Genomic DNA, 11,394 nt, shown 5'->3' on the forward strand with positions numbered 1-11,394 from the left:
ATAGTTTTTGGCCAATGACACACGGACCAAGCTCAAGCTTAAAGAGCTCCGCTGTTAAAACAATATTTGAAGCTGGTATCGAACCTGGCACTCTGCGTGGCAGCCAAGTATTCCACCATAGAGCCACGGCAATGCTTGAGAGCGCTTCGGAAAAAGACCCTATACAGGCATCATGTCGGGCCAGAAGTAGCGTTACAAGATTGAATATTGCCCGGCAGAGGGGTACTATCGCACCAGGCGTCGCACGATCTGCATCGCGTACCGGGTGGATGGTTTAATGCTGCCAACCCATTTCAAAGGGCTCAGCCATATTTCATTATCGTCATCATCGGTCACAGGATCAACATAGTGCGCAACTTCGCAGGTGCAAAGATTGCCTTACAGACACCTAGTGGTTCCCATCGCTACATCGCAAAATCATCGCGAATTACGGCGTATCCAGCTCTTGAAGTGGTATAGCGCATTACGGGGAAAGAAGAAACGGCCGAGCAGACCTTTTGTGTCGGTCTCCTCGGCCGTTTCTTCTTTCTTCGTAATGCGCTATACAGTTCAAGTACGACGAACCAACTCGCCCACTCTTCAACACTTGTGGCAACCAGCAGTGGCCCATACAGCTAAATTCCTAGCCGCACCGACCACAGGTGGTATGACGGTTATGACGTCAGCTCTACCCGGTAAAAGGCGAGATGGGGGATGGCAATGCTTAACTCCTCTAAACCTTGCTAAACGATGCCCAACCTTGCCTAGCTTTGCATTACTTTGGCCTCCATCGCTGAGGAATCCCTCAGTTACGCAGTCCTTGGTATTTACGAAGCTAAGTCAGTAAATACATTTAAGTTATGTTTTAATTGCTTTAAACTAACTTTTAACAACAATCTCGGCTGCTTATCGTGGAAAGCCAAGCGGTATCCAGAACTGTACCAGGTGTTGTAAGAACTTTCAAAGAAAACAGAACAGGTGCCCACAAATAAGTTATCACGCTAGAATTATTATTATTACCAGGGCAAGCTCCTGGCCAAGACAAATATCTTACAAACTAAAAGCCATTTAAACAGGACATTAGTCCCTCAGTCTCGTGCACGTCGACCTCATTCTCGAATACGATGAGCGTGCGAGGTAAGTGCATGGCGACGCTTAGGTAGGAGCACACGCTCACGGTATCCAACATTTGGAGCGAGGTCGCCGTGGAGCGGAAGCCGTCGATGACCGGTCATGTTGTCGTTGAGCCGATAATATCACTGCTCGACACGGTCCGCCTCCCATAGCGGGACGAACTCACTGCAGCTATGCTCCGTGACTAGCCAGTGAACTAGCACGAACGAGTGCCTGCTCTTCATATTGTCCGCGACGCCAACCACGAGTCTCTGCAGGCGCGTTAAGACCAGGTGTCCAGGACTGACCTCGAGTAGCTCGAAGCTGATGACCTGCAGCAACACGTTCCATAGGGAGAGCTCTGCGAAGAGGAAGCAGACATCGGCCGAGCTCAACCTTGCCGTGGTTCACCCGGCGATGGCTCGATATGATCTGATTGGTAGAGCAAGTTCGAAAAAAGCCGAGAAAGCTGACAGGCAGAGTCTGGAACAGTTGCCGGCCAGGCACGCGGCGCGCTTGCGCAGGAAGTGGCTCCACGGTGCCGCATGGGGAGAGCGTTCGTCGGAACGGAGTCGTAGCCTCGACATCATGGACCAGGGAGCTCGACCGCTTCTATGTTGGAGTCCCTGAAGGGCGAAATCCCTGGAAAAGAGCCGGGCCCCGCGTTGCATCACGCACCGTGCGGTATTCATCAACGTCCAGGCGTTAGGCACCAAATGAAAGCTAGCGGAGCAACGGCGGTCAGGCGCGGGCCCAGACGTCTGATTACTACTGAGTGGCAGGAAATGAGCGTGCCCCTTGAGCCCGTGCACCGTACGTGCTGGCTTGCTTGCTTGCTTGCTTGCTTGCTTGCTTGCTTGCTTGCTTGCTTGACCCTCGCACCCGTGTTTGTTTGTTTGTTTTTCCTTCAACACTATGGCACATACCCACTCTGGGCGATTGGACAAGAATTCGTAGTTTAAAATAAGTTAATTTGAGCAATGTTCAATGAAATAAAAACTGAAAAAAGTAAATAAAAATGAAATAATAGGCAATATAGCAAATAAATACTGCAATTTCTGTGAGATTGCGTTAGTAGACCAGACTGCCCTATAACCTGATCAGAATAATTTCGAATAGATTTGTTAGATTTTAACGCATTTTTAATTACTTAACGAATATTCGTTGAAGTCAAGATCAAAACTGTGTACGTTTAGTAGCTTGAATAAAATTACACACCGCATCAAAGGCATCCCTGTGGCAGTATCCCAAACCCGAAGTACCGAAGCTTAGTACAATTTCTGCAGTTCAGTTTAAGCCTACCTTTGAAAGCGGAATAACGAGAAGTATTTTTCTAATAAGTGAATGTCTACGACATTGCGAAAAATAATGTTCAATAGTCTCTATTTCTTCGCAGAATTGACAGAGGGGCGATGTCGTCAGACCAGTCCCGTGTAAACATAGGTTTACTGGGGGGGGGGGGGTGCGACACGGCATCAAAATCTGGTGATCGCAACTTCTGACTGTCTAGATTTACTCCACTGAGACTTCTATGGAAATTTTAGGTGCTGCACCGTGCGCCCTTCGTCGTCTTAAAGTCCAGTAGTCTAGTCCTAGGTTTGGAACGTTTTTATGCAGCACCCTGTGGCCTCTCACACCGGGTCTCCTTCAAGGTTCTTTTGCCGACTTTCTGCTCATCTCAAAACACTATGTTTCGCGTGAAAATGGGCCAGAAATTTCTTTAGAAACAGAAATCCGACATAAAATTGTGTTCATAAACTAAAGCAACCACTTCAACACTCCTACGACACCTAAGACTCCTTGAATATGCTCGCGATTCAAGCGCAATTACATGCACGAGAGAGGGAGGAGAGGAAAGAGAAGGTCAAAGAGGCGACCGTTCCGATCAAGTCCGTAGTAGCTCGGCGAGCAACGGAGTCGCCAAGGCAGCGCGGAAGATTCGTAAACATAATTAAGGTAGCCAACTGTAATTTAGAAATAATCAGAACTCACCGGCTTGTCACGCAAAGCGCCACTAGTCAGAGGCGTCATGTGCTGAGCAACAGTACACTTCGCCCCTTCCTCCTTTCCGGACTGCATAGCTTTGCCGCCTCAATTAGCGGCTCCGTCTTGTTCTAGACATGCAGAATACCGCAGGAATAAACCCGCTTTAAAAAGCTACCATATTTCGGTCACAACAATGACATTTATAAAAGCGGAGCTTTCTATGTCTCACTGATTCGTCCCTCAGTACCGAAAACGCATGCGAGAAAGTGAGCCTACGCCATCGAACTATCTGCGCATACGCAGATACATACGCAGTTACATACGCAGTTGTACTTATAAGATTACTGGGAACTGCAACGCCGCGCGGCCCAGACGAACTGACATATCTACATTGCATTACACGCAACGTTCGCGATCGACTCTGGTTCGACAATCAGGTGTCCTCTTTATCTTCCCACTATCTCACTTAGTAATGCACGTTAGTAAGAAAACTGATCAACATGTCCTCCATGCGCATTTACATTGAAAAACGCTGACAAACATTCTTTAACCCATTGCGCACTACGTTTAAAACAATGCAGTTAAATTACGGCACGTGAAAAATCCGCCATCTAATATCTTGCAGCCCTTCGCGACTCGTCTGACCATTGGCGTAGCGACTGAGTGGTGTAATTCTTGCACCTACCCTGTTCACGTAGCCATGACAAAGCTACCACCGCTCCTAAGTAAACTTCCGAACGTCCAGCACACGCTCTACACCGATGACGTCACAATCTGGGTAACAGAAGGGTCGGACGGCGCCATTCAAGACGCACTACAGGAAGCCGTAAACTTTATTCAAGGGTTATGCCTTAGCTGGATGACTCACTTGTGCTGCTTAGAAGTCAGAACTCCTGCTCGTGTTTAAACAACGCAAGAAGACCGACGAACCACTACACGTTAGTTTGCATCTAATGGAAACCTCATTTCAAGTCTAGATAGACTCCGCGTACTAGGCATTCACATATAACACAACGGAAAGGCCACATATGCTCTCCAACTGCTGCGCCAACAAATCGCCCAAGCAACTTGCATGTTCAAGCGCATTACCAACCCCCGACAAGTATTTCTCGAAAAATATACACTCCCAATTGTGCAAGCTCTCATAGTTAGCAGATTGACGTACCAGCTCCTCTTACCATAACCTTACTCCAGCTGAGACAAACTGGACGGATACTGTCCGCCGCACTGGACGGATACTGTCCGCGGCCCTGACCTGTAGACGCACGGATGTCGTAGTCTTGGAGACGTAACGCCCAACGAGCTAGACGACCAGATGGGTCTTGAGTGACGATAACCAGCAGAGGGCGTGGTGATCAGTCACGACATCAAATGGGCGGCCATATACGTAAGGTCGAAATTTCGTGATTGCCCACACGATGGCTAGACATTCCTTTCTGTGACCGAATAATTCTCTTCAGCTCTGGTGAGAGTGCGGCTGGCGTAAGAAACGACGTACTCGTCGAAGCCAGACTTGCGTTGAGCAAGAATGGCGCCAAGGCCGACGCCACTTGCATCCGTGTGGATTTCGGTAGGGGCATCTGGGTCAAGTGACGAAGAATCGGTGGTGATGTCAGTAGATGACGTAATTTCGCGAATGCGTCGTCGCAAGCGGAAGACCATGCTGTGACACCTTGGCTGTCAGCAAGTAGGCGTGTTAAAGGAGCCATTATGGAGGCGAAATTACGGACGAATCGCCGAAAATACGAGCATAGGCCTATGAAGCTCCGGAGTTCTTTCAGTGTTGACGGCTTGGGAAACTCGGCGACGGCGCGGAGCTTCGCAGGGTCGGGTAGAACACCGTCCTTGCTGACAACATGCCCCAAGATGGTGAGCTTCCGGGCGGCAAAATGGCCCTTTTTCAAATTCAGTTGGAGCCCAGCATGTGTGAGGTATTCTAGGACACTTGCGAGGCGCAGAATATGGGTATCGAAGTCCTTTGAAAAAACGGCGACGTCGTCCAGATAGCAAAGGCACGTCTGCCACTTGAGACCTCGAAGTGTGTTGTCCATAAGACGCTCGAAAGTGGCAGGTGCGTTGCAAAGGCCGAACGGCATCACGTTAAACTCGTACAAGCCGTCGGGAGTCACGAACGCAGTTTTGGGGCGATCAGCTTCATCCATAGGTCGTGGTAACGGAATTGACACTGTCGACCTGGAGGCTTGTCGTGCAGATCGGCATTTGACTGGCGCCAAACAAAATCAATGTCCTCAAGTCGGCCTGTACATTTCTCCGCGAAATAATGTGGCGGGGACCGAAAGCAGGTTCGTCACATAAATGGTTGCGCAAGAGTCGACGATCGTGAGAAGAGCAAAGGGAAGAATGAAGTTCTTGCGAGAGGCAAAGTCCTGCTGATGGCGTGAACATGGCGCTAGAGAAGGGAGCATAGTCGCAGGAGATCGGCACAAGAACAGAAGACAAAGGTGGGATGTCCGTGTCCGCGGCGACGAGGACACGAGAAAAAAATTGAATTATTGGTGCACGGTCTAAGGTGTTCATTAAAACAAGACTGTTTTGTGAAGCGGGACTTACTGTATTTATGACAAAAAAGCAGATCGCGCGCAAACGTATACAAACACGAGACACACGGAAGTACGCGGCGCATCAAGCACACGCCGAGCCTATAAAAAAAGAAAAAAAAACGCCACACAGGTTACTCAACACATAGAACAAAAAAATCACAGCATATCCACGGAGTGAATGATGATGAGTGGGCGAAGCTGCGGAGGTTCATCGGTAAACCGTGAATCTTCCGTGAATTCTGCCCAGTACATCATCACCGACGTGAGATCGGGCGCGTTTATACTAAAGGTTCGATGAGTTATGACGACTTGCAGCTCACTTTAATTTTACATGTACGCTGTGAATTTTCATTGTTTAGAAAACCATTGCTTTAGAAAAATGTGGCGTCTTTCGTTAAGCAGCTGGCGTCTTTTCGTTTTGCTTTAGAAACATCTGGCGTTCTTTCGTTTTGCTTTTACAAAACATCTGGCGTCTTTCGTTGGTTTATTTGATCAATCAACGGCGGTTTTGAACAAATTTTTATTGTTTAATCACGCACTAGGAGAAATCTCACCAGCACTACATGGGGGTAAACAATGGCTGCTAATGGGAATGAGAGACGAAGAGAGTCGGCTTTTAGCTAACACTTACACTTATCTTCTCCTACGTTTCCTATGGAACATTGCAATGGCTGCTAATGTGGAATGAGAGACAGAAGAATTCGGCTTTAGTTAACGCGCACGCTGCGAATTTTTTATTGTTCAACAACGCACAGGAAAAATCTCCCACCGGCACCACCTTGGAGGGTCAAAGCGTAAGACTTGTTAGGAGTACGACTACTACTACTACTACGAGGGAAGACGGGTGCCGCCCTTAAGGAGCTTCGCCCCTAAAAGAAGACCTTGCAAGAATCGACTTCGGCGATTGCTGATAATTCTAGCTCGGCATGGGCACAGTCAACAACGGCATGATGTGTGGAAAGGAAGTCCCAGCCTAATATGACGTCGTGCGAGCACTGCGAAAAGACAACGAATTCGACCACATAGAAAACGTCCTGAATGAGTAGCCGAGCCGTGCCTGTCATAGAAGGCTTTACGTGATCCGCGGTTGCCGTGCGCAGGGGAGACGCCAGAAAGCGGAATCGTAATTTTTTTTAACTTGCGGCACATAGCTTCACTCAATACAGTATACAGCACTCCAGTATCGACTAATGCTTGCACGGCAACACCATCAACGTACACAGAAATTTCGTTGGCAGGTAGAGAACGAGCCTTGTAGAGTTCGACAGCGGCGCAGTTCTTGCCTCCGGAACTGCGATGGTCAGTTTTCCGTTTGGGCGGGTGGTGGTCGACGAACCGTAGGTGAAAGCGAACGTCGCCGCGGGGAGGGCGATGGACGTGGGTTGAAGGCGCGGCGGTTCGATGAAGAGGTGTCTGAAGTAGCGTGTGGAGGCATTGACTGTGGTATCTCTGGGCGGACGTAGCTGTAGCTGTCATGGATGGTACCTGGACGAGGGACGCGCCGGCGACAGAACCGTTCAACATGGCCGGGTAGACAACATTAGTAGCAGATTGGCCGGTTATCCGAGGTGCGCCAAGGGTTATTGGAAGGCGTTGCAGGACGGCGATAAAGAGGAACGTGGCGGGCCTGCCGGCGCCCCGCGTTGCGTAAAATGCGTTTGGTTTGGGGAGCAGTGTCCGCGATGGGTGGCAGCGCATGTGGCTGCCTTCTCGCGACGTCAGCGTATACTAGGTGAGGGGCGCGGATACAGGCGGTGCTGGTACGTGGGCCGTAGTGCCTCGGAGACTTGCTCTTCGATGGTTTGTCGCAGCGATGAAGTGAGCCCATGAGTAGTTGCCTGGGAGAAAGGGCGCAAGAGACAATTGGCGAGCCACTTCCTCTCGGATAACTGTTGAATCTGCTGTCCAGGACCGCCGGGTCCGAAGATATTGCGCCAACGGTCGCTGCGACGTGCTGGTCATGTCCGAACTAGGACGTCGCGTGGAATGCGCTGTTTCGCAACTCATCGTAGCTCTGGCAGTGCTGAATGACGTCTGCGAATGTTTCAGGGTTTTTCGCCACAAGCATGTGGAACGCATCGTCCTCAAGGCCCTTCAAGATGTGCAATTGACTTTATCGGCTTCTGACATGACGGGGTTGAAGCGGCGGCAGAGGCCTACGACGTCCTCAATATACGAAGTGAAGCAACGCGCCAGCCAGTTTGGGCGCGATCACGCAAGCGTTGTTTCTGCGCGAGCTGCGCACGGTTGGTCGGCCGAATACGTCCGCGAAGGTCGTTTTGATATAGGCCCAGTTGGAAATCAAGCCTCGTGGTTGTTCACAGCCAGAGTTCCGCTACTCCTCTCAGGTAGAAGTGGGACGCGGCCAAGTTTGTCGTTGTCATCCCACCTGTTGTTGACACTCATTCGTTCATAAGAAGAGAGCCAGTCCTGGACGTCTTGCTCATCAGTACCGCGGAAATGACGGGGTCCCGCTCTCTTGGAACACCGGGACAGCGGGCAGCTTGGGGTGTTGTAGCATCGTTCGGCATTGTTTGAAGGGGAAAGTAGAGTCCGGCTGCGGAGTTTCCAGGATGGAGAACAGAACCAGCACTCTCCACCACTTGATGGTATGCGTTTAACGTTGAGGCAGTAACGCGTTTATTAGAAGATTGGCAGCAGCTGAAGCGATCAGCGGTCCAAGCCGAGCAAGCGCGAGCGCCACAACAACCGTCTTCGTCTTCTTTCGCTGGCGTTCTTGTCTGCGCCCTACATGTTACAAAACAAACAACAAACAAACAAACAAACAAACAAACACAAACAAACAACAAACAAACAACGGAGGATGGACAGACCCACGGCATAAGGAGCTTCGCCCCTAAAAACAAAGCCTAGAATGATGACAGAAATGTTAAACTGTTGTGATCTCTGCATACGATACGTATGTCGTGCGCAACTGTTCTATTGAGTACGTAGATAGTTCCATAGTGTGTGCCGAAGATAGTTCCACTGTGTAAGATGGCTTTCGTGCAGCCCGTTTTCGGCGCTCGCAGATTAACCAGTGAAACAGAAAACGGAAGAAGTATGGGCGTAGTGGGCACTTCACAACTGCACTTGCAGTAGACATTCCAGGATGGTTTGAAAACGGCCAGTGTTACGGCGCACAAAACGTTCCTTTCCTTGCGGCACAGTTGAAGGCGATGCGCACGGGGCCCGATACGCCATCGAGTTGTACTCTTGAAGGCCAAGCTCAAGCGTCCTCCAAGTTTTTTCTCCCTTATTACACGTAGTGGGCAAATTTGTGCATTGAGGCGTTTGATGCGTTTAATTTCATCGCGGACGCATAGGCCCCACTAGATCGACAAACGGGTCTGAGGCCCCGCACTGCAACCAAGTTGCAACGTTTCGCGCAATCATTCGCCTGTTGACCGCCCGCACGACCAATCGATGGCGTACAATCAAAATACCGCATTATGCTTAGAAATTACAAGTTACATCACCTAAAACGACCTTCGCCTTTATTCTTAAACCTCAAGGACGAGGGTTTGATTCCCGGCCACGACAACCCCATTTCAATAATACCGATGGTCAAAATGAATCCGCAGTCCCCCACTCTGGCGTGCCCATAATAAAGTAAAATATCGTGGTTTTGGTACCTAAAAACACACAGTTTATTTTAACCATTGTGCCACCCTTTACTCATGAGATTCCTCACAGATAATCCGAGTTTACGGAGTATTTTTTTGCAAATAGCCGCCTCTTCACGAGACAGTCAGAGGTTTCTCCTGATTCCTTTTTGTATCTCCCATCATGTGGTCACGATTTCAGCTTCCTTCCAACATGAACAGTATAAACAGCACGAAGACATGAGAAGAGCACATGATGACATACTTCCTTCCGAACGTATTTCATTAATTTATTGTGTGTATTTCGCAACATTTAAGGTCAGTAATGCATTATCACGCAGCGGCCGCAACCGCTCGACAGCGGCCGGAACCGCTCATGTGCTCCCTCTTCGCCTGGGTAGGCCCAGTACGCGAGTGCGGGTCCTCCGTTCCCTCAAGCATGACGTTGGGACGGCAGAGGACGAGGCTCCATACCCTCCGACTCCGGGATGTTCTCCAGGGAGGCGGGCGAGTCAATGCTGAAGCACATGAGGATGGCGTCTGTGTCCGGATACGACAGCGGCCGCAACCACTCATGTGCTCCCTCTTAGCCTGAGTCGGCCCCGTACGCGGGTGCGGGTCCTCCGTTCCCTGCAAGCATGACGTTTGGGGCGTGTAGAGGCAAGGCTCCATGCTCTCCGACTCCGGATGTTCTCCAGGGAGTCAGGCGAGTCAATGCTGAAGCACATGAGGAGGGCGTCTGTGTCCGGATACGACAGCGGCCGCAACCACTCATGTGCTCCCTCTTCGCCTGAGTCGGCCCCGTACGCGGGTGCGGGTCCTCCGTTCCCTGCAAGCATGACGTTGGGGCGGCAGAGACGAGGCTCCATACTCTCCGACTCCGGGATGTTCTCCAGGGAATCGGGCGAGTCAATGCTGACGCACATGAGGATGGCGTCTGTGTCCGGATACGACAGCGGCAGCAGCCGGTCATGCGCTCCCTCTTCGCCTGGGTCGGCTCCATACGCGTGTGCGGGTCCTCCGTTCCCCGCAAGCATGGCGCTTGGACGGCAGAGGCAAGACTCCATGCTCTCGGTCTCCGGGATGTTCTCCAGGGAGTCGGCGAGTCAATGCTGAAGCACATGAGGATGGCGTCTGTGTCCGGATATGACAGCGGCAGCAGCCGGTCGTGCGCTCCCTCTTCGCCTGGGTCGGCCGTACGCGTGTGCGGGTCCTCCGTTCCCCGCAAGCATGGCGCTGGGACGGCAGAGGCAAGACTCCATGCTCTCGGTCCGGGATGTTCTCCAGGGACTCGCGCGAGTCAATGCTAAATCACATGAGGATGACGTCTGTGTTCCGTGTGCCATAGCGGCCGCAAGCGGTCAGAGTCCTGCTGCAGGCTATATTCGACTTGGCGAACTCTGGACTTGTGTGCGAATCCATCGTTCCCCGCAAGGATGACGCTGCGACAGAAAGTGGTGAAGCTCCAAACTCGCCGACTTCGTGATGTTCTCCAGGGTGTCCTGCGAGTCGATGTTGAAGCAACACAAGCTGCACAGATGCGTCCGAAACAAGAGCAGCCATAACCGGTCCTGGACCTCCTGGCACATCTCTTCGCCTTGGCGAGTTTGCGGAAGCATGTGCGGGACCTTTGTCCGACGCTGCAGAATGACGCTAAAGCAGGAGTGGCGAAGCTCCGGCCTTCCCGACGCCGGGATGTTATCCCAGGAGTCGGGTGAGTCAATGCTGAAGAATCATGACGATGGCATCTTCCGGTCTGTGCCAGCGGCTGCGAGTGGTCTTAATCCTCTTGCTCTGGTGTGACCGAAAATGCAAGCGAAATGCAAACCTCTGATGAAGCAGCAGTTTTCGAACCGCAAGCGTGTTCTCGTACTAGAGACGATCAGAAGACACGTCTTCCGCGAGCTGTTGCTCTTCTACTTCTTCTTCGTACACCTTCGTGCAACCTTCTGCCGAATAAAATTCGCAAGTATATATGCTTCAAATTATACGATTGAGTTGGGCGTGCCAAGGCAACACATTGGCTATTACAAGCGATACATGGCGGGCTCATTTGCATTGACCGACAGACGACATGGGATGTAGCTTGCCGAATTATTGTGGGCAGTTCAGAGCTGCGTTTGGTGGCGCGACAACACGAGGAAAAAGAA

At 50.9% G+C, this 11,394-nt stretch overlaps 1 protein-coding gene across 1 annotated transcript; it reads right to left on the reverse strand.

The window, feature by feature from the left end:
- Positions 1-9,830: 9,830 nt before the first annotated feature.
- On the reverse strand, positions 9,831-10,311 carry LOC119381321 (ras-related C3 botulinum toxin substrate 3-like). Its single transcript, XM_049412383.1, has 2 exons — positions 9,927-10,311; positions 9,831-9,874 (listed from the first exon to the last, which is right to left on the reverse strand). Exons 1-2 carry the CDS (start codon positions 10,309-10,311, stop codon positions 9,831-9,833), a joined length of 429 nt encoding a protein of 142 aa, XP_049268340.1.
- Between the last annotated feature and the right edge of the window lie 1,083 nt (positions 10,312-11,394).

This window comes from Rhipicephalus sanguineus, chromosome 1 (genome assembly GCF_013339695.2).
Source record: "Rhipicephalus sanguineus isolate Rsan-2018 chromosome 1, BIME_Rsan_1.4, whole genome shotgun sequence".
NCBI classification, from domain to species: Eukaryota; Metazoa; Arthropoda; class Arachnida; order Ixodida; family Ixodidae; genus Rhipicephalus; species Rhipicephalus sanguineus.